Source organism: Pongo pygmaeus, chromosome 2 (assembly GCF_028885625.2).
Source record: "Pongo pygmaeus isolate AG05252 chromosome 2, NHGRI_mPonPyg2-v2.0_pri, whole genome shotgun sequence".
Classification (NCBI taxonomy): Eukaryota; Metazoa; Chordata; class Mammalia; order Primates; family Hominidae; genus Pongo; species Pongo pygmaeus.
The window spans coordinates 110,919,148-110,942,153 of NC_085930.1; the positions used below are offsets into that span (position 1 = coordinate 110,919,148).

Genomic DNA, 23,006 nt, shown 5'->3' on the forward strand with positions numbered 1-23,006 from the left:
TTGAGCACACTGCTTGCTCTGGGTCAGGCTCCAGTTCCAGTCCTTCCTCCCACCAGCCCTTGGTCCATACCCATTTGGTGGGCAGAGTCGCTGGCTACTTGAGCTTGCCACCCCCACCCCCGCAGCATACATGCCCTTGTGGTGCCTTCCCAGCTCTAGACTGAGGAGGACAGCGCTGTCCACCCAGGGAGAGTCCATTAAGCCTTCCCTGCACTACTTGTGCCCCAGTAGATCCTGGGTCTCCCCTTAATGTCACCCTTACTTAACTTGAAAGCCTGCTAACACCTGCCTTCTGCTCTGCTATCTGTAACAGAAAACGAATAGGTTACTTGTGTATTAAAGGACCCTTTCAAAGGAAAATGCTCAGACTTGGGACACAGGCCCAGCTGGTTCGTTATTTATTTTTATTTACATAGCGAATTCTCTGGCATTTGTCTTCCCTGCTGGAACCACTCAGACTGGCCAAGATTTCCAAAACAGTGTTCTATTGTGGAAACAAGCGCCAGAGACTTGGTACGCTGGATTGGGTTTCTGTGACAGGCTTCAGAGGGGCCCAGGTCACAAACTGGAGCGTATTGTTTCTGCCTCAAAGCCTTGAGGTTGGGCCTGAGTGCTACACTTCAACAACCGCAAAGCTGGGCTCTTCTTGGACCACAGCGCCCCAACTGACATTCAGTAGCCCACCTTTTGCTGCACTCAGAGGTCCACTTGTCTGTGGCTTTTCACAAGGGCCAGGGTCCTGTGGCAATGTACTTCCTATAGCCAGAATTAGCTCAGCACTAGGTGACAGGTGAGTGGGTTAAGGAAGCAGGAGTTGGTCAGTTTTGTGGTTCAGTTATCCCAGAATATGTCAAGAGCAAGGGGCCCTATCTGAGCATTGCTGGCAGTTTCTTGGCTGCTCTAAGCATTGCTAAGAAATGCCAGGGATGATGGGTTTACTACTTTCCCAGGGAGAGCTGCCCTTGGGACATGGAAAACTGACCTTTGAGGGCTATGCTCTGAGATGGGAAGAAGATTGTGTAGGTGAAGGCTGCTTCTGAATATGCTTCTAAATATGCAGCAGCATCAGGGTCTGGTGGAGCCCTCTCTTTTGGCCACACTGAAGGCCCTGCCTTATTTCAGGTTTTGGCCAGTGAGGTTGGGGAAGATGTCAATGTCCAGCAGCTGCTATCCTCACCAGGGACCTGGAGGGGTCGGGCTCAACAAATTCTTGTTTTGCAGAGCAAGGTGAGTGAGTCATCAGACTTCTCCTGGCCTGAACAAAGGATTTAAAATGCCTCAGAAAGACCTGCCCTGACCCCCTTAGAGACCTAAGCACACAGTACCCAAAAAAAGGCCTTTAGGTCTCACAGTGCACTCATGCAGGGCTGTTGTTTTACCTTCTCACCAACCAGCCTTATTTTAATTTGTTATTTAATGAACAAGCTCTTATATAACACTTACCACATGCCAGGCACTGGAGCTTAACAAATGCCAACGCCTTTGGTTTGATTTATTTTACTCCAGGCATCTTTTTTTTGTCCTAGTTTATGTAAATTTGCGTGACTGTTGTAATTGTAAGCTTTTTCCAGTTTTGTCCAGATGCTTGTAGTCTTTTGAAAGTTTTAATTACCCAATAAAAACTTAGCCTTGTCTCCCTCTTTATTGTCTGAATATTTTGGAGCATACCAAAAGCAGCTAACAGCAGGGGCTCTGGAGCCACACTGCTCAGATTCAAATCCCAGCTCTCCACTCACCAGCTGTGTGACCTTAAGCAAGTTGCTTTAGCTCTGTGCCTCAGTTTCCTGATCTGTATAACGGGGATAATAACGATGCCTACCCCACAGGATTGTTGGGAGAATTGAGTCAATACTTGTAAAGTGCTCAGCACAGGGCCTGGCATGGAGGAAGCACTGTATAAAAGTTAGGTGTGGGTTCTTTTCCCTTTGTCCCTTCAAACTGAGAAACATGTGAGAAGGTGTGTGATGTCCACTGTTTGCCAAGCATATCACCCTTGTTCCCAGGGACTTTGAGAGTCACAGTGGCATTTATCCTCAGTGTCTCCCATGGGATCCTTGAAGCCAACATAAAGGGGGAAAAACTCCAAGAAGCTAATAGATGATAGTGCATGGCCTTGGGGTTCAAGATACCTTAGTTTACGTTTGGCCACTGGTCTGCCAACTCTGACCTTGGGCAAACCCCTTCATCTTCCTATGTCTTCATCTTCACACCTGTGAAATGGGGTAACATAAAATAACATTTGTAAAGCACCTAGGACAGTGCCTGACCATAATAAGCACAAAACAACTTACTTCTTATTGTCATTAAGTTATATGTCAAATTCTTTTTTTTTGGGGACGGAGTCTCGCTCTATCGCCCAGGCTGGAATGCAGTGGTGCAATCTCGGCTCACTGCAAGCTCCGCCTCCCGGGTTCATGCCATTCTCCTGCCTCAGCCTCCCGAGTAGCTGAGACTACAGGCGCCTGCCACCACGCCCGGCTAATTTTTTGTATTTTTAGTAGAGACAGGGTTTCACTGTGTTAGTCAGGATGGTCTCGATCTCCTGACCTCGTGATCTGCCTGCCTCGGCTTCCCAAAGTACTGGGATTACAGGCATGAGCCACCACGCCCGGCCCTGTGTGTCAGATTCTTAAAGGTAACAGTGTTCTTTAATGATTAAATGGAATTGCCTCACAGCGCCACACGAGGGCACTGGTGGGTGCCTTCAAAGCTGTGTTCCTGCCCTTTGTCAGGGAGCCTAGCGAATTGTGCTTCCTTTCCTGGCTCGAGTTTACCAACGTTGTTTTGTCATTTGGTTGTGTTGACAGGGAAATCAGGGTCAGAAGGACCCTAGGAGTTGTCTGCTTCTACCCTAGCGTTATAAGGGTGATAAGGGCATTGTTCTGTGGGATGACAACTACCTGCCACTTGCTGAAGGCCCACTTGTGCCAGGCTGTGTTGACAGCTTCACCTAGACCATCTTGGGGTTTTGCAAAGTTACCTAATCCTAAAAATAACCTGTAGTATTTAAAATGCAGATTCCAAGTCCCTTCCCCTAGAACTGTAGTTTGTTGATCTGGAGTAAGCACCAAGATTTGTCAGTCCAAGAAGAACCTCGGAGGATTCTCAGGCTCAGACAACTTCACAATACTGAATCCTCATAACAGTGTTAGGCAGGGTGTACTCTTAGGCCCATCTTACAGATGAGGGAACTGAGATTCAGAGAGTTACCTGTGCGCAGTCACACAGTCTGTGAGGCTTTGAGCCAGTCTCTCTGTTTCCAAACCCTGCCTTCCCCTCTGCAGTATCTCCTGTAAGTGACTGCCATCTTTCGAGGAGCCCACCCAGTCTTAGGTGGTCTGTCTGTTAGAAAGTTCCTCCTTGCCCAGCACTTTGGGAGGCTGAGGTGGGCAGATCGCTTGAGCCCAGGAGTTCAAGACCAGCCTGGGCAACATGGTGAAACCCCGTCTCTACCAAATATATATATATATATATAAAATTATCCAGGCACAGTTGCCTGTGTCTGTGGTCCCAGCTGCTTAGGAGGCTGAGCTGGGAGGATTGCTTGAGCCCGGGAGGCAGAGGTTACAGTGAGCCATGATTGCACCACTGCACTCCAATCAGGGCAACAGAGCAAGACCCTGTCTCTAAAATAAATAAATAAATAAGAAAGTTCTTTCTTGAACTGAGACCTGCCATCCTATCCCTCCCTGGTTCCTGGGGCCACAGGTCTGCTTTCCAGCCTCAAACAGCCCCTCAGAGATAGGGTGATTTTTCTCATTCACCTTTTTTCTAAGCTGAACTTCCCTGGCGTCTTCCAATGTGTTGCTCAAGATGCCAGCTCAGATCGTCCCCCACCCCTAGTCCTCCTCAGATGGGGCTACCACAGCCATCTAGAGAGGTGGTTCCATCTTCAGTCCGTGGGGTCTTCTATCACACTTCTGAGTAGAAGAGGCTGGCTGCAGACCCATTGTGGAACGACGAGTTTTACCATCCTCAGGTTCGAGAGCTTGAGAAGCAATTGGGCCAGGCCCGGAGCCAGTCTGCGGGAACAGCCAGTGATGAGTTGTCTGTCTATCCAGACCCAAGGAAGCTGTCGGCACAGGAGAAAAACCTGCTGAGGATCCGCAGCCTGGAAAGGGAAAAACAGGAAGGCTTGGAGGTAACGTGTGCCTGAGGAGGTCAGCCGGGCATGTGGGAACGAGAGATCATGATGGTGCCTGCAAGGGCTCTGAGGCACATGTGGTCAGAAGTCTGAGCCACCCCTTCTAGGCAGGAGACACCTGAGGACCTGGATCACCTCTGCATGTTCCTCATGTCCTGTCAAACCAACCTGAGCTGCCTGACTGGGACCTCACTGTGAGCCCATTTAATGAACTTTTCGTGGCCCCATCCTAGCTGTTTTGGAGGTGCTGTACCTGAAATTCTCATTGTAAAAGGGAGAGGGAGAGGGTCACGGCCCCAGAAGTATGATAGGGTTAGATGGGGCTTAAAGGAGGAAAGTTCCAGGCTGATGAAAGAGGTGGGCAGGCTAGACTCAACACCAGGGGCCGCATCTCACTGCTGCATTGGGAGTGTCAGAACTCTAACTCTACCAGGTTTAAGCAACAAAGAGAAGTTATTGGCCCATGTAAATGAACAATCCAGAGGTGGCCTAGCTTCAGGTGCAGATTGGGGCCTTGCTCTCAGCACTTTCTCCTGGGTTGGCTTCACTCTCTTCCACAGGGACCCTGGGTAGTCCCAGCTTCTCTCCTCCAGTGCAGCCTCCACAGACAAAGGGTTTCTCTTTCCCAGTAATTCCAACAAAGTCCCAGAATTGAGTGTCTTTGGTCTAGCCTGGGTTATGTGACCATCCTTGAGCCCATCACAGTGGCCAAGAGTACAGGGTGTTTTGATTGGTCAAGCTTCAGATACCTGCCCCAAGGTTTGAGGGGATGAGTTAGCCTCCCCAAACTTGCAATGAGAGTGGGGAGTAGGGGGCCACTTTAAAGAAGGTAGCAGAAGCAGCATGAAGAGGTGCAGGCAGGCCATACAACAGGCCCATGTCGTGGCCCTGGCAGTGAGCTACCTAACAGTGAGGACTTGCCTTTTCATCTGGAGACTTTTGCCTGTGAGCACCAACTCTGGGTTAGGCCCTGTGTTAGGAATGCTGTAACCATGACCACACGGCACCTCCCAGCGCTGTAGACCATCAGCTGTGAGGAGGGAAACAGTGAGACCACAGAGGTGGGCAGGGCCTGCTGGGCTTTGTATGCCAGCCAGGACTTTTGGCCTGTATCTTGAAGGCTGTGGAGAACCACCAAACGGTTTTTGTTTTTTTTAGATGGAGTCTTGCTCTGTTGCCCAGGCTGGAGTGCAATGGTGTGATTTTGGCTCACTGCAACCTCCGCCTCCGGGGTTCAAGTGGTTCTCCTGCCTCAGCCTCCCAAGTAGCTGGGATTACAGGCACCTGCCACCACGCCCGGCTAATTTTTATATTTTTAGTAGAGACGGGGTTTCACTATGTTGGTCAGGCTGGTCTCGAATTCCTAACCTCAGGTGATCCACCTGCCTCAGCCTCCCAAAGTGCTGGGATTACAGGTGTGAGCCATTTGCCCAGCCCACCAAAGGGTTTTAAGTTGTGGAGGGAGGTGGTCAGCTGTGCATTTGGGAAAGGTCACATGGTTGGAGCAAGAGGAGGAATGGGTTGGAAGAGGAATGGAAGGCAGAATAGTAATCCTGGAGACATGACCAAGGATCTTTGCCAAGATAGTGGACTGTCATGGAAGGGCCAGACACCTGGGACAGTGAGGACAGACTTTCTAGGGCTCAAGGACTGATTGGACTTGGAAGAAAGACGAGGAGGAAGAGTTATAAAGGACTTCTAGGGAGTATAGTGGGTGGGTAAGGGAGACAGGGTGGGTTCAAGAGGAGAAAGGGAGTTGAGATTTGGAAATGTTGGGTTTGAAATGCACCTAGCTTGAACTTACATGTTAGTGCAGAACAGATTATGTTGAACAGTTGGGCTGACCATAAGCTGCAATGGCGGGTGGAAGGAAACAGCTTCCTGCATGCATTCCCTCTGCCAGGCACCCATAAGAGCCTGGAGTGTGTAGGCAGGAGAGCAACAGGTGAGTAATGGCTGCCTCCCTGCAAAGGGTTCATGTCCTATAGATTCATGTTTTACTTGTTTTGCATTTCTATAATTCACTTCATCAAGTATATGAAAATACTTTTCCAGCAAAAATTCACCCTCAGGATCAAGCAGGTGATGTCACCCACTGCCCAAGCTCCTCCTCAATGTCTCCATCTTGTCTTTATGGGTTTGCCTAATCTAGCCTCTGCCCCTTTACTCACTGTGCTCCAGCCACACACCTTCTACCCCAGGGCCTTTGCTCTTCCCCTCATCTCCTTCAGTCTCTGCTCAGATGCCACCTTTTCAGAAAGGCCTTCCCTGACCATATCCTTCTCGCTATTCCTGTTTCCTACTTTCAAATTAGCGTTTGTCACTATTTGACATTATCTGTCTCCTCCATTAGGATTATCAGCTCCTTGAGGACAAGGACTGTTTTGCTTTTTGCTGTCCCCCAGCATCTATAACAATACTAAGCCCATAGTAGGCCCTCAGGAAACACTTGAGAATGAAGGGATGAGTGAATGAGAGACTCCGAAGATGTGTGCTGCATGTGAGTTTCCAGTTGGTAGCTGACAAAGCAAGGTGCTGTCAGGGGTTGTGCCAAATGATCATGGAGGAAGTGGGAGAAAAGACCCTCCTTTCTCACTCTAGCTCCTGGTGGTGCAAGGTGCTGCAGTTGGAACCTAGCCTAGCACTCTTTTTCTAAAGTATGGCTTTTCTCTTTTCCCCTGCTTGGGGAGGGGCTTAGGGGTAGGACTGGCTGTGCTCTCTGGAGGACACACGCAGTTGGCCGGCGGCTTTCCTCTCATGTGCTAGGAAGCCTGTGTCTCAGGCTGAGGTTGGGAGTGCTGTCATCCGTTAGTGCTGTCATGTGCTAGGGCAAGGGTGGGAGGCTGCTGGCCACCTGATATCCCTGAGAGGCCTGGGCTGGGAGTCAGGGCCCTGGCTCTAGTGACTTGCTCTGTGGCATTCAACAAGCACCCCACCCCCAGCCCCGGGCCTTGCCGTTGAGTAGGAGCCAGGGAGCAGATGTGGCCAAGGTCCCACACAGCCCTGCTGCCCATGCCCTCACTTTCTAATTATAGAAACTTGCCAGTGAGCGGGATGCCCTCCACAGAGAGCTTGAAGAGCTAAAAAAGAAGTTTGAGGGCATGAAGTCTCGGAACAAGCTGCTGTCGAGTGAGATGAAGACCCTCAAGAGTCAGATGGGAACCCTGGTGGAGAAGGGTCGGCATGATGACGAGCTCATCGACGCCCTCATGGTATGGCCCCACCACTCAGGCAGGGCGAGAGCCAGGGGTGGTTCCCCAAAGGATGGGCCCCAGCCATGGCCAGAGTGAGCCCTCACTCACCCCTCAATGCCACCTGTGTAACCCCAAAGCCCATTGCGTCCAGATGGCCCCCAGCACCAAAGCCCTGCGCCAGGGACAGGAGCAGCTCAGGGAGGCTGCCTGAGGGCAGGTAGGGGGCTGTGATGGAGCAGCACCAGGCACAAGGCACTGGGCCTATGGACCCCAAAAGAGACAGAAATGTATTGGGGGAAGGAGGTGGGATTATACCCTGGGTTATTTTTCAGCAAGGAATGAAAGGGACAAGAGGAGCCAGTACCAGTTCTTATCTCTGTGGTGGCACAGAGCCCTTCTTCTTCTGGGCGTGTTATGATGCTTAGTCCCCAACATAACTTCCAGGATCATGTATTTTAATCGCACTTCACAGATGGGGAAACTAAGACTCAAATTCATTAGATAACTCATCTAAGACCATACAACTGAGTTCAAAGCAGGTTTACCTGACTATAAAAACTTCCTGGATTAAACGTATCTCAAAATAATAAGAGCTATTTATGACAAACCCACAGCCAATATCATACTGAATGGGCAAAAACTGGAAGCATTCCCTTTGAAAACCAGCACAGGACAAGGATGCCCTCTCTCACCATTCCTATTCAACATAGTGTTGGAAGTTCTGGCCAGGGCAATCAGGCAAGAGAAATAAATAAAGGGTATTCAAATGGGAAATGAGGAAGTCAAATTGTTCCTGTTTGCAGATGACATGACTGTATATTTAGAAAACCCCATCTTCTCAGCCCCAAATCTCCTTAAGCTGATGAGCAACTTCAGCAGTCTCAGGATACAAAATCAATGTGCAAAAATCCCAAGCATTCCTATACACCAATAACAGACAAACAGAGAGTCAACTCATGAGTGAACTCCCATTCACAATTGCTTCAAAGAGAATAAAATACCTAGGAATCAAACTTAAAAGGGATGTGAAGAACCTCTTCAAGGGGAACTACAAACCACTGCTCAATGAAATAAAAGAGGACACAAACAAATGGAAGAATATTCCATGCTCATGGATAGGAAGAGTCAATATCATGAAAATGGCCATACTGCCCAAAGTAATTTATAGATTCAGTGCCATCCCCATCAAGCTACCAATGACTTCCTTCAGAGAACTGGAAAAAACTACTTTAAAGTTCATATGGAATCAAAATAGAGCCCGCATTGCCAAGACAATCCTAAGCAAAAAGAACAAAGCCGGAGGGATCACAGTACCTGACTTCAAACTGTACTACAAGGCTACAGTAACCAAAACAGCATGGTACTGGTACCAAAACAGATATATAGACAAATGGAACAGAACAGAGGCCTCAGAAATAACACCACACATCTACAACCATCTGATCTTTGACAAACCTGACAAAACAAGAAATGGGGGAAGGATTCCCTGTTTAATAAATGGTGCTGGGAAAACTGGCTAGCCATATGTAGAAAGCTGAAACTGGATCCCTTCCTTACACCTTGTACAAAAATTAATTCAAGATGGATTAAAGACTTAAATTTTAGACCTAAGACCATAAAAACCCTAGAAGAAAAGCTAGGCAATACCATTCAGGACACAGGCATGGGCAAGGACTTCATGACTAAAACACCAAAAGGAATGGCAACAAAAGCCAAAATAGACAAATGGGATCTAATTAAACTAAAGAGCTTCTGCATGGCAAAAGAAACTACCATCAGAGTGAACAGGCAACCTACAGAATGGGAGAAAATTTTTGCAATCTACCCATCTGACAAAGGGCTAATATCCAGAATCTACAAAGAACTCAAACAAATTTACAAGAAAAAAACAACCCCATCAAAAAGTGGGCAAAGGATATGAACAGACGCTTCTCAAAAGAAGACATCTATGCAGCCAACAGACACATGAAAAATGCTAATCATCACTGGTCAACAGAGAAATGCAAATCAAAATCACAATGAGATACCATCTCACACCAGTTAGAATGGCAATCATTAAAAAGTCAGGAAACAACAGATGCTGGAGAGGATGTGGAGAAATAGGAATGCTTTTACACTGTTGGTGGGACTGTCAGCTAGTTCAACCACTGTGGAAGACCGTGTGGCAATTCCTCAAGGATCTAGAACTAGAAATACCATTTGATCCAGCAATCCCATTACTGGGTATATACCCAAAGGATTATAAATCATGCTACTATAAAGACGCATGCACACGTATGTTTACTGCGGCACTATCCACAATAGCAAAGACTTGAAACCAACCCAAATGTCCATCAGTGATAGACTGGATTAAGAAAATGTGGCACATATATACCATGGAATAATATGCAGCCATAAAAAGGACGAGTTCATGTCCTTTGCAGGGACATAGATGAAGCTGGAAACCATCATTCTCAGCAAACTGTCACAAGGACAGAAAACCAAACACTGCATGTTCTCACTCCTCGGTGGGAATTGAACAATGAGATCACTTGGACACAGGCCGGGGAACATCACACACCAGGGCCTGTCGGCAGGTGGGGGGCTGGGGGAGGGAGAGCATTAGGAGAAATACCTAATGTAAATGATGAGTTGATGGGTGCAGCAAACCAACATGGCATATGTATACCTATGTATCAAACCTGCACGTTGTATAAAACTTATGTATAAAACAACAACAACAACAAAAACACTTCCTTGGTTAGTAAGGCCATACTGCTTTCCTAACCCTACAGCTTGGACTTTTCTCTGTGGGACCTGAGGCACCAAAGTTTGGTGTCAGATTCCAAGTTGTGCCTGCAGGCCCGGGGGGGTGATCGTGTCTGGCTTGGCTGGGGTGTCTGGGGGGTGCTGGCTCAGGCACCTACCCATGATCATGATCATGATCACTTTACATGACAGGGTGGTGGGCGGGGCACAGAAGACCTGAAATCTAGGCCTGCCTCTGTCAGTATCTCAGTGTGTGACCATAGGCCAGTCGCATCCCCTCTCTGAGGCTCAGCAGCCAGTTTTAAAAATAAGTTGCAGGGCTGGATGTCCTCTGAGGTCCCTGCATGTCACCATTCTTTGTCATTGAAGGTGGCATGATGAGAGCTGCAAACTAGCCCATCATGCTATTCACCAGCAATATGCCCTTGGGCTTTCTGGGCCTCAGTTTCCTCCACTCTGAGGTGAAGACAACAGCCCCCACCTGTTCCAAGTCACTGACATTGTCCTTTCTGTTGGCCCCAGGCAAGAAGCCTTTGCCCAGGAGTCTCCTTGAGGGCTTTTCCTTGGGATGAGGCTTCAGTCAGGTGCTAATGGATCCCTGGCAGGGGTCCAGGTACTGCCTCCAAGGGCAGTCTCCCAGCCAAGCGGGATCAGGCTTTCCTTTTAGCTAAATATCTCCCCCACCGGGTGAGGAGTCACCATCTGATCTGCTTTCTGTTGTCTGAGAGCCCCTTGGATCTTCTTGGCCCCAAACTCAGAGAAGGAAGTTGAGGACAGGAAAAGTGCATGGTCCCCACCTGCCTGGTTCGACATCCCCTGATGGCAGGCAAGGAAGGTGTTCCTGCCTCTCGAGGGAACAGGATCCCACTGTTAGGTTCCTGCAGGCTGCTTTGGGGTGAGGGAGGCAGTCTGTTCTTGTCCTTCCCGGCCCAAAGGGCCATGGCTGACTCCACCTGCCCTCCTGCCTGGCCCCCCAGGACCAGCTGAAGCAGCTACAGGAAATCCTAGGCAGCCTGAGTCTGCAGGAAGAGAAGATGCGAGTGTCCCAGCACCACCTGGACCAGCAACTGAACAGCGAGGCTCAGCAGAGCAACAGCCTAGTCGCCCAGCTGCAGGCCATGGTGGCTGAGCGGGAGGCCAAAGTGCGGCAGCTGGAGATGGAGATCAGACAACTCAATGTGCACGTGAGTAGGGCACTGGCACAGCCCCTGAACCCATTTTCAAGCTGGGCAAGTCCATCCAGCTCCTTCCACTTCTTTCCACTTGCCTTAGCTCAGGCCAGACTTCATCCTTCCTGGCTCCACTTTGGCCACCTGTGTCTCTCTGGCTCCCCAACCCATTCTGCACACAAACCTGATTGTGTCCTTGCTCTACTTAAACTCTGTTCATGGCTTAACTGTCACCCTCCACCTCACCTGGTTCTCAAGGACCCAGGCACCTTCCAGTTTACCCTCTCCCATCCCCAGCTGTGGCCTTATCCTCAGGATTCAAGATGGTGGCACTGGCTCCAGCAGCAGGATGAGAGAAGGAAAGCCACACTTCATTCAGCTTCCAGGCACCGCGTGACTAACTCTTGCTGCCACCCCTCCTGGATCTTCTCTTCACCCCTCCCCTTTCCCCACACTCTGCTACCCAGGCACCACTCAGCTCCTCACATAGCCCTGCTTGCTCCGCACTCCCTCCCCTCCTCCCCCACGGCCTCAGTCTGGCCAGCTGCCCCTCAGCCTTTAGGTCTTACCTAGTCAGGAGCTCCTCCAGGAAGCCCCGGGACCCGTGTTCTGTGTTGTGTGCCCCTTCTAGGCACTCTCCTAACTCCCTGTGCACCCCCAAACCAAACTTCTCTCACACTGTGTAGTCATTTTCCTGTTTTCTCCCCTGCACTCTCTGTGAGGGAGCACAGACCGTGGTGCCTCAGTGCCTGGCACTGGAGCAAGCACACAGTAGATGCTCAATAAATGCTTGTCTAAGGCATGAGCTTGTAAAGATATTTTGTCTTGGAAGGTGTGTTGAGGGCACAGCTTGGGGCTGCTAGGAGTCAGGCACTTTCACCTCCCTGGGGTGGTGGTGGGGCTGGGTGGTGGCCTTGGGGAGAATTTCCTGACAGGCATGCAGGTCTCCCAGTGACAAAGGAACCTTGCAGCCTCTGGCCCACTGGGAAATTGACTGGCTCAGCCAAAGGCATGTTGCAAAGCAGCCCTGCTCTTTGTTTCTGGGGATCTGTGGTTTGTTCAGAGGTGAGAGCCCAAGAGCCCCTCGGCCCTGCCTCAGGCTGGCATTGGCTGACCAGCCTGGTTTGTCTTGTAGCCTCTATTCCCACAGGCCAGGGTAGCCTGGGGCCCCAGGATTGGCTGTGACAAAGTGCTGTGAGGCTGAAGGGGAGCCTGGGGGCACGAGGAAGTCTGGGAACAGAGCACATATGGCAGTGAGTGGGGACTCACCCTGCTCCCCATCCTGGCTCACTGGGGAGGGAAGTCTGAAGGGGTACACAGAAACATTCCAGCATCTTCACCTCACCACCACTGTCCTTTCTCCAGGCGCAAAGGAGAAGACCGTTCCTACCTCCGAGGTCACCAGCTGAATGGGGGCCAAGCATTACCCACCAGACTTAAGTCGGCACACGTTTCGAGTTTTCTCAAAATGGGTGGGGCTGGGGGACAAGCCAGGTTGTTAGGGGCTTACACCAGTTGTCCACTGTGGTGGCCTGACCTCCTGCTGGGGGTCCTCTAATGTTCCTTTCCAGTCCAGCCCCAGCAGGTATCCAGAAGAGGAAGGGGTTGAGGGAGGGGTGGGGGCCTGGCAGGCTTAGCCTCCACCCAAGGCTGCCTGCCCTCACTGAGTCCCTGCCAGCCTCTCTGGCTGCGGGTGTCTGGAAGGTCCAGGTGTTCCAGCTGAGGAAGGCAGCTTGCCTCAAGTCACACCTGGTGTTCAGCCACATGTGGGTGGGGCCGCCTGGAGAAGTGGACCCACTCAGAGACGTCAGTCTCTGACCTGTCCCACATGCGGGGCCATGCACCTCCCTCTGGAACCTGAATGTAGAACAGCTTCCTGGCCCAGTCACCGTCCTCACACCATGTAGCTTTCCTTCTGAAGAGAGGCATTATTAGATGTCATTATCATGCAAGTAGTGCCTTCACCAAACAGGCCTCGCTTTTCACTCCTGAAAAGAAGCCTCTTTCATATCCTCTGAAAGCCCCGAAATCAAGCCAAGGTCCCCTCCTGCCTTCTCTAGGCCTCTGAGCCAAAGCCCTGAGGATGGAACCCACATCTGTTCCTACAGTATCTTCAGAATAAAGGAGTGAGTGAGGGGTCCAGTGGTCACGAGGTCAGCCCTGCCTATACCCAGTTCCTGGAGGACCCAGGCCTGACCAAGTCCCCGGCCTCAGCAGGCGATCATGTTGGCAGGCTTGGATCTTCTCGGTAAGAAAACAATGGGAGGGAGGGGTTGGAAAGTGAACATTAATTATTCAGAAGAAAGGTTGTTTCTTGCTACCTCTGATGGGAAGCCACGGGTGCAATTTTAAGATGACTATGTTGTTGTTCTTCCAGTACGTGGGCCTCTCCTATGACATTAACTCTGCATCTGCAGAAATGAGCCGGTTAGGCCCAGATTTTATCACTTCAAGAGCTTGCTGGTTGCAGCTCTCTGTAAGAGCCTCTCTGAACTGGCCTCAAAAGTTTTCTGCCCCTGGCGCCCTCAAACAGATCCGTGTTGGGTTGTTCAAGGCTCTAGTGTCTCCTGTTCTGTCTCATTTTGAGCAAACAAGAGTTCTGGAAAGAAGGGCAGCAAATCCACAGGACTGCTGCAAGGGTTTCCTGGACCCCGCTGGCCACTGCTCCACCTCACATGCAGAGGTGAGGACCAGCAGGGCCTGGTCTGCCTTCCCAGGCTGATGGGCCCCTTCCGCCTTTACACAGCTCTGTGACCAGCCTGGGCCACACACTGGTGGAATCTGCTCTCACGAGGCCTTCCCTGCCCAGTCCCCACAGGACCTCACCTAGGTATGGACCCCCGACCCCCGGACTCTCACAGTTTTTTCCCATTCTTGATTGCTCAACCAGTATTGCCATCCCATTAAAAGGAGGGGAAACTGAGGCCAGGCAAAGTCCAGGGACTCTTCCAAGGTTACATAAAGACAGGGAGGATCAGGGAAGTCCTGTCCAAGATGATAGAGTAAGCAGCTTCAGAACTAGAATCTTGGCCTCTGACTCCCAGGCTAGGGTTCTTACCTGCTACCCGAGAATTAACCTGAGGAACCTTCCTGGGCCTGGCTTCTAGCACCTTCCCTCACCTTCTCTTGCTCATTGAGAATCAGCCTCTAAGGGGAGAATTTCACATGATATGGGTTCCCACTGATATCCCCTCAGCCCTCGGGTCCCCTCTTTGTTGATAGAATCAAGCCAGAGGGTGTAAATGGGCCCTTTGTTCCTACTGCCAGCCCATAGACAAAGGACAGCATTGTCCTGCCTCTAAGCCCTGTCCTGAGCCCTGCCCACTGTCCACTGGAGCCATGCTCCTGCTGTCAGCACTCCCCGCCCTGACCCCTCAGGCAGGTCAGCTCAGGTTCCAGGCAAAGCCTCCAAGTGGCCCCAGTCCCTCATCTCTGTGGCTCCAGGCAAACTGGTCCTTCTCTGGGCTGCTATCCCCGAAAAGTGGGGGACAGCATGCTGCTGACACTTGGCAGCATAGGGTCTGTGGGCCAAAGCTGCCCCACCCATCAGGCTGGGGTCACAAAGGCACTTGGGGAGAGTGGGCTGACACTGAGCCACAAGGCATGTGCCACACTCCTGAGGGTGGGAGGTCTTGTCACAGCACAGGGAGAATGGGGAGGCTCTGCCTCTCTGAGGTTTTAGTCACAGTAATGAGAGCAGGAAGATGGACAAGATGACCCCTTAGAGTCCCTTCCAGGCCGGTGTGGCTGTGACCTCTGCGCCACACAGAAATACAGGAGCTGCTGTGTGCCTTGGCTGCCCAGACTGCTGGTTCCCAGGCTTGTTTCTTCCACAACACACAAATACTTACTGAACTCAACCATGTGTGGGCCCTACCCTCATGGAGCTTACAGTCCCCTCCCACAGGTGACAGGACAGGAATTCACAGGGCAGAGTGATCCCAGAGAGTATGTCTATTCAGACTGGCATGGTTTGAACCCATTCCCTTCAGGTGACTCTGGTGGGGTGCCTGGGAGGAGGGCAGAGTGAAGAATCGGCCCTTTGCTCCTGCTCCTCCTTTTCCCACATTATAGAACTGGGGAGATGAATGGGGCTTTCCAAACTGCAGTGCACACACAGAGCCCCTGCGGATCAGCCAGGTCAAGTGCGGGTTCTGATTCAGCAGGTCTGGGGTAGAGCCTGGGATTCTGCATTTCTAACAAGCTGCTAGGAGATGCCAGAGCTACCGATTCGGAGACCACTTGTAGTAGCAAGGCCTTAGAGCATATTTAGGAGTCAAGGAGGGGTCTGCAGTTCTCGGAGCCCATCCAACCACCCCTCTCAATGTTTAGTGGGGGAACTGGGGCCAAGAGAGAGGAAGAGACCTGCGCAAGACCACAGAGAAGTCAGCCCTCAGGATCACATGCCCCAGCCCAGTTCTCAGTACACTGCCCAGCTCTGCAGCCTTCCCTATGCCCTGTACTGCTAGAAAAGTAAGCTCAGGGTCTCACTGGGAAAAGTGGGGGCACAGTGGAGAGCAGCTTGGAACTCACATGTGGGCTCTGGGGGGTTGAAGTTGAGGGGCAGAGTTTACCTCCTGTCCTGGCTCCAGCCAGCAGGTAAGGGGCTGGTAGGCAGGCCCAGTGGTAAGAGGGAAGCAGTGATGGGTTGGCTTAGGGCTGGAGAAAATTGAACAAGTCACAAAGCCAAATGCCCAGGCTCCAGGAAAGTGGGCTGGGCTTGGGGAACCAAGCCAGAAGATGCAGGAGGGCTGGGAGAGACTGGCAGGGACACAGAGACTGGGCACACCTGACACTGGGTAGGGCAGCCAGGCCCCAAAGGCCACACAGATACCCAGGGCACCCCAGGTCCCCAAGAGCCACCTGCCACAGCACCAGACTAATTCCAGGCCCCCACAGGGCTTGGATGGACAGAGGTACCAGTGTAACTCTAGTTCTGGTAGGTAGGTTCAGCTTTGGAGCCTAGGGACTTCAGCAGGACCAGGAATGGTGGGCAAAGAAGCCAGCAGGGGAGGACCTAGAGGGACTGGGTTTGCTTCCTTTGCTCTGGCTGACATTCGCCCTGAATGTCTTTCTAGTCCCTCCAACCATCACAGGGGTGTTATTTCTAGGCCTCGGATGACCTCTGCCCTCTGCCCTCCACCCTGGTCCCAGGTTCTCGGACTCCCCAGAACAAAAAGGCTGGCAGGCACAAGTGACAGAGATCAAGGCCCTCTGGCAGGCTGCCGAGGTGGAGCGTGACCGGCTCACCGAGTTTGTCACTGTCCTGCAGAAACGGTAACACATGGCACCCAGGGATCTCTCCCATAGGCCTGCATGGGGTGGGGACTGGGGCCAGGCCTCATTTATGACTGGGTCCCCCTCACCTGAGAGCTCGGCTCCCAGTGTTGGTCCAGGGCATTCCTAGCCACAACTCATGTGCCCCACAACCTTAGGGCCCTGTCATCACACTGTGTTTTGCCCTTAGGAACAGCCCCATTCTACATGCACCCAATGGGACTGTTGTATGGCATGTGGACATTGCTGGGAGTCTCGGGGGAGAGACACCCAGAAGTAAATCAGTCAAATCAATCCATCAATAATTAAAATCTGTGATGAGCCTGGCACTGTGCTTGGTGCTGCTGGAGGGTTTGGTGGGAAGAAAACACAAGCTAGACTGACATCTGGAATCGCAAAGAACAAGAGAGGTGCTGATAGCTGGGGAGGCAGGGAGGGAAGCACGAGGCCTGGGGCACTGGACCAGGAGGTATGGTTTTCTCTAAAGGGTTGTTGACAGACTTCCGTTCAGATAAATCAGTGCTCCTCGCTCAAATGATCCTTTTGGCAAGAATTGCAGGTGTCCAGGCCAACACATGGCTCAACCATGTGACCTCCACACTGAAAATATTAAGCACACCACTGAGTTTCTGCCCTAACAGGCCATATCATGTATCAGTCAGGGCTCTTTGATGACAGACAATGGAAAGCAATTCTGGCTGAATTCAGTGAAAGGCAGATTTTTGGAAGGTACTGGCAGACTCCAATGCAGAGAGCAGGAGAGGAGCCTGAGAAGGTGCAGGCATCTTGGGTAGCAGGAAACCCTGGGCAGTTCCCTGGGCCACTGAAATGGCACGGCCAAATGGCTTTTAGCTCTTGTGCCCATGTGTTCTGGGAGAGAAGGTTGAACTGGCCAGTGCTGTGCCCATGTCCACCCCACATGTGAGGGCACTCTGACTGAAGTTCCTCCGGGTGCTCACAGAATGCAGGAAGGGTAGTTTGCCAAAGGGAAAATGGGGGTACTGATAGCAAAAGAAGGAGCTAGGGGTGCAGGGAAGGACAAAACAAAGGATGCCTGCTACCTAAATAGTGAGTAGTCAGCTTTGCTTTCACATAGTACATAGAGAAGATGTGAATTTCAGACATACTCAAGTATATGAGAAAAGCAACATTGATTCTTTTTCTATAATTGGAATGTAATGGATAGTACAAGTCTTTAGCCTATCAAATAGTAGAAACATACTCAATGCAGGCTTTCTCTCTCATTTCTCTTGAGTTACATCCGAGTTTGGGAGTGTGTGAAAAAGGTGACTCAGTTAGCTATTGCTGCATAACAAACTATCCCAAACCTAGTGGCTTCAAACACAATGGTTTGTGCTTTCTCAGGATTCTGTGGCTTGGCTGGGTAGTTGTGCCCCACATAACGTCAGCTGGGGTCACTCACTGGTCTCATGCAGCTTGCACTTCAGCAAGGTTGCCTCAGTTATCCTTCATGTGGCTTCTGTCTCCATGTGAGATCTCATTTTCAGGGCCTCTCCACACAGGGCTGGGATTGGGGTGAGGCAAGCAGGGCACCTGGGGTATGAAATGTAAAGAGGTGCTCACACCCAGTCACATACATGCAACTCTCTGTCTGCGAATATGCTGGCCCTTTTTGGGTCCTTGGATTCCTCCTGCTACTCTGTGTCATTCTGGGGTGTTGGGGCTCTGTGAGGCTGTGCCAGGCCCATCAACCAAGACCTGTTGCCTTTTTTCCTTGAGGTTATTGCTAAGTCCCTGGGCTGTAACAAGAAAAGGGAACCCAGGCACCTTCTGCACTCAAATTCCCTCAAATCTATTTGGTTTAAAACTAAATGTTTTAAACTAAAACCATTTAGTTATAACTAAATTGGCCAATCATCAAAAATGATGATTCCTTTCAAAACTGATGATTGGCCAATTAAACCAAATTAACTATTTTAAATTAAAACTAAATGTTTTAACTATCCCAAAGTACAGGACCTTCCTTTCTCAGAGATCCTCAATATCTACTCCTTTCTTTATCTGCAGAGTCTGTCCCAGCCTTGCACGGGGGAGGGTAGGGGGAAGGGGTCTTTCTCTGCCTAGCTTCCCTTCTCCTCTATTCTGCCCTACAATTTCCAGCTGCCTCAGTTGCCCTCCCCCACCCAGTTCCCTAATCCTGTGTGCTCATCCCAGCAAGACTGCGGTGCTCTGCGTGCCTGCCCCCACCCCACACTGCAGTGGAAAGTGCCTCAGGCAGAAAGCCAGGACCATGAGCGAGCCGAGCTCATGGTCCTTCCTTTCCTCAAGTGTTGTATCCAGTGTGTGTCGTCCTGTTGTCCGTTGTCTGAAAACAAGTTCTTTCTTACATTTTATTAATTTTTCTAGTTACTTACAATAGGAGTTGGTTAGTCCACCATGACAAAAGTCACTAAATATGCCTCTTTTTTAAAAAGCACGTAGTTGGCTTTGTTCTTAAATTCAATCTGGGAATTTCTGTGTTTGAACAGTATCGTTTAATCCATTTTGATTTTGGTAATATTTAATCACTTTAATTAATATTTTCTATTTGCCATGATTTTTCTTTGTTCCTTTTTTTCTCCTTTCTTCCCTTATATTGGACTGATCAAGTTTTATTTCTCTTACTTCTTTACAAGTTTGGAAGTTAGACATTCTATCTCTGTTCTTTTAGTGGTCAGCCTTAACTTTTAACATCAAACTCAGCAATCTAAAGTTAGTTGGTTTTGCTACTATCACTTTAAGCAAAATAATAAATTTAGAATGTTTTAACTTTGATTTCTCCGTTTGTGCCTTTCATGTTACTGTTTCCTAATATTTCTCTTCCACATTCTTTTTTTAAACCCTGAAATTAAAGCCTCCAAAGTAAGTCTTGAATATTGAATAGTCAATATTCATTTCCTTTTGCCAACATGTTTGAAAATGTCTTCACTCACTGTTACTTCTTGCATCTCAATCTTCCTTCTAGGTTCGCTTTCCTTCTTACTGAGATGCCCTTTAGTTCAGTGAGGCCATGCAAATAGTAAACTCTCTGAGTATTTGATGATTTTTATTTTATTTATTTATTTATTTTTCTTTTCTGTTTTTGAGACCAAGTGTCTCTCTGTCACCCAGGCTGGAGTGCGGTGGCATGATCTCAGCTTACTGCAACCTCCACCTCCCAGGTTCAAGTGGTTCTAGTGCCTCAGCCTCCTGAGTAGCTGGGATTACAGGCGCCCTCCACCACGCCCAGCTAATTTTTGTATTTTTAGTAGAGATGGGGTTTCACCATGTTGGCCAGGCTGATTTCGAACTCCTGACCTCAGGTGATCCGCCTGCCTCAGCCTCCCAAAGTGCTGGGATTAAAGGCGTGAGCCACCACGCCTGGCCTGTTTATTTTTAAATGTCTTTATTTTGCCTGTCTTGAATAAGAATTTAAGAGAAATTTGGGCATAGAATTCTAAATAGATGGGTATTTTTTCTCAGCACTTTGAGGCTATCCCATTGTTTTTGTCACCTACTATTGCTAAAAAGAAATCTGCTATCAGTTTTATTGTCATTCCTTAATAGATTTGTCCTTTCTCTCCGTTGCTTCTTCAGATTGTGCTTTGTCTTTGAAGCTTTGAAATTTCACTGTGATACGTATATAAATATACGTATATACACACACACATATGTATATATGTAATATGCCCATATATTTATATATGTATATATGTGTGACTTTACATATATGTAAATATATATTTTTATATATACATGTAAATATGTGTGTATATTTTTGTATATATGTATATGTAAAGTATACATATGTAAATATAAGTAAATATGTTATATGTAATTTTATCTACTCAGAAGTTAGTGTTCTTTTTCAATCCAAGGACTTTATATATTCCCAAGGACTGCTATCCACATATTGCCTCTTCCTCACTCTCCCTATTCTTTTAATCTAAAATTCCTAGTCAATATATGTTAGGCTTTCTTATTCTTTCCTCCACATCTCTTCACCCTTACTATTTTGGGCTGAATTCTGGGTGATTTCTTCAAATCAGCCTTGTAGGTCACTAAATATCTTCAGTTGTGCTTCATCTACCATGAAACCTATTTTGATAACTGTGTTTTTCAGTAAAAGCTCCTGTTCTCAGCCAGGCACAGTGGCTCACGCCTGTAATCCCAGCACTTTGGGAGGCCGAGGTGGGTGAATCACCTGAGGTCAGGAGTTTAAGACCACCCTTGCCAACGTGGTGAAACCCCATCTCTACTAAAAATCCAAAAATTAGCCAGGCGTGGTGGCAGGCACCTGTAATCCCAGCTACTCGGGAGGCTGAAGCAGAATTGCTTGAAGCCGGGAGGCAGGGGTTGCAGTGAGCTGAGATCACACCATTCTACTCCAGCCTGGGCAAAAAGGGCAAAACACCCCCGTCTCAAAAACAAAACAACAACAACAAAACCCTCTTGTTCTCTTATAGCATTTGTTCTTTCATTACAATTTTGCTTTCTCCTTTTAATAATTTTGAACTTATTCCCTTTAGAGTTTTCTACCATCTTCATTAATTAGGATCCTAAGTAATATCTGTCGGCTCTCCCCTTGTAGTAAATTATTTCCTTGTGTGGTTTCAATTTTTGTGATTTTATGAGCTTATCTTCAGTGGGGCTTTCTTTCTTGTAGGAGTTCTTAGGTGATGATAGTGTTTCTGTGGAGGTGTTCTGCATTTGTTTCTGTGAAGCTTTTAGGGTTTCAGTGGTCTCTGATTGGTACTTTATGTGAATTTATTGGCTTAGATTTCCTGAACACATGAATGCTGCCCTTGTGTTTCAATTTCACATGATTGGTGCTTCCTCCCCTCCTCCCCATTTCCCAAGGCCCTGATAGACTACAGGCTTCCTTACTACTTTCCTGAACTTGTAGATGGATATTATCTTAGTCCTCTTTTTTTTTTTTTTGAGACAGGGTCTCACTCTGTCACCCAGGCTGGAGTGCAGTGGTGTGATCACAGCTCACTGCAGCCTCAACTTCCCGGGCTCCAGTGATCCTCCCACCTCAGCCTCTGGAGTAGCTGGGACCACAGGCACATGCCGACATGCCTGGCTAATTTTTGTATTTTTATAGACTTACATTAAATGCATCTTTACATTTTTATGGGAGTATATCTGTATCACAAATTCCTAAAAAAGAAATGGCTGAATCAAAGAATATGCACATTTAAAATGTTCACAAATCATGACAAATTGCCTTTTAAAATGAATCAATTTATATTCTTACCAATAATGTGAACTGTTTTCCCCCATACCCTCACAGTTACTATGTTTTATTAATCTTTAACATTTTTGCCAAACTAACAAGGAAATGCTAATATCTTATTGTTTTTATCTGTTTTGCTATGACCAAAAGTGAGGATAAGTATATTTTCCACATAACTTTTATGTGTTTTTCTTTTAACTACCTATTCATGCCATTGCACATGTTTTAGAGTTGTTTATATTTTTATTTGACTTATAAAAGAACACTTTATGTATTATATATATGGTATTATGTATATAATGTGTAATATTATGTATGTTTGTCTTCATGAAGATTTTGTGTCATTGTGCTAAATTCATTCTTAGCATTCTTAGGTAGGGGGAAGCCTCCTTATCTGAGTATTTTTTACCAGCATCCCCACAGCTACAGTCCCCATGAAAGCAAAATTTTTAACATCAAAACAGTCATCATTTGACTATTTAATATTCTTCACTTCGCATTGGCATTGGGTCACTTTGGTCAGACTCTTGAAATACAATGAAAATCAGTTATGAAGCAAAAAGGTAAATCTTTCAAAATATTTGGAATTTCATGAGGTTGATGCACATGAGTTTGGAGAACTATTAGAATGGCAATCAAAGACATTGACAAATTAGGATCTAGCTGAGTTAGGCCTGTTAACAATTGAAGAAAATCAGTGAGACCAGAGATTGGTCAAAAGAGAATAATCAGAATACCAAAGGGTCCAAGAGGTCTTGAAGCTTACGGACATCTGTAGATCCCAGGCAGGAGGAGCAGCCTCAGGTCTGGAGAGGTGGGGAGGACAAAGAAAGGGCTGGTTTTGGTGGGTATTTGCAGGAAAAGTTGTAGAGCCTGCTGATAGATTGGAAGCTGAAGATGAGGAAGAAAGAGAAGGCAAGGGTGACCCCCGGGTTATCTGGGCTGCGCAACTGCATGAGTGAGGATAACATTTATTGAGATGTGGAAGGCACATTATAGGGGAGAAGGAGAGAAATCAAGAGATTGCTTATTCCTAAAATTTTGTGGGAATTCACAATGCGGTTTGCTATTTTATATGATGTTTTGCTGTTGGTTTATTTCCCCTATTATAAATGGAGTTAAACAAAATGCATACATTATTGAAATTTATAACAGAAAAGTGAAAGCCCCTCCCCCACAGTTGAGTCACTAGCTGCCACATATTCCCTTTTGTTTTCAGTCAAGTGGCTGAATTATATTATCCTTATATTTATTTG

The 23,006-nt window shown here is 48.3% G+C and overlaps 1 protein-coding gene and 1 long non-coding RNA gene across 2 annotated transcripts in view; one reads left to right on the forward strand and one right to left on the reverse strand.

Annotated features, from left to right (window-relative positions):
* Positions 1-23,006, forward strand: part of CCDC13 (coiled-coil domain containing 13) — a 68,642-nt gene that overhangs the window by 28,502 nt on the left and 17,134 nt on the right. The window contains exons 8-14 of the mRNA XM_054483342.2: positions 1,123-1,227; positions 3,980-4,141; positions 7,180-7,356; positions 11,064-11,270; positions 13,364-13,503; positions 14,002-14,085; positions 16,410-16,532. Of these exons, the coding sequence (XP_054339317.1) occupies positions 1,123-1,227; positions 3,980-4,141; positions 7,180-7,356; positions 11,064-11,270; positions 13,364-13,503; positions 14,002-14,085; positions 16,410-16,532 (998 nt within the window). The remainder of the gene's footprint in view (positions 1-1,122; positions 1,228-3,979; positions 4,142-7,179; positions 7,357-11,063; positions 11,271-13,363; positions 13,504-14,001; positions 14,086-16,409; positions 16,533-23,006) is intronic.
* Positions 411-14,397, reverse strand: LOC129034018 (uncharacterized). The gene is made up of 5 exons (XR_008501735.1): positions 14,314-14,397; positions 5,949-6,061; positions 3,765-4,111; positions 2,130-2,210; positions 411-1,255 (listed from the first exon to the last, which is right to left on the reverse strand). It is a non-coding gene; the product is annotated as an uncharacterized LOC129034018 (long non-coding RNA).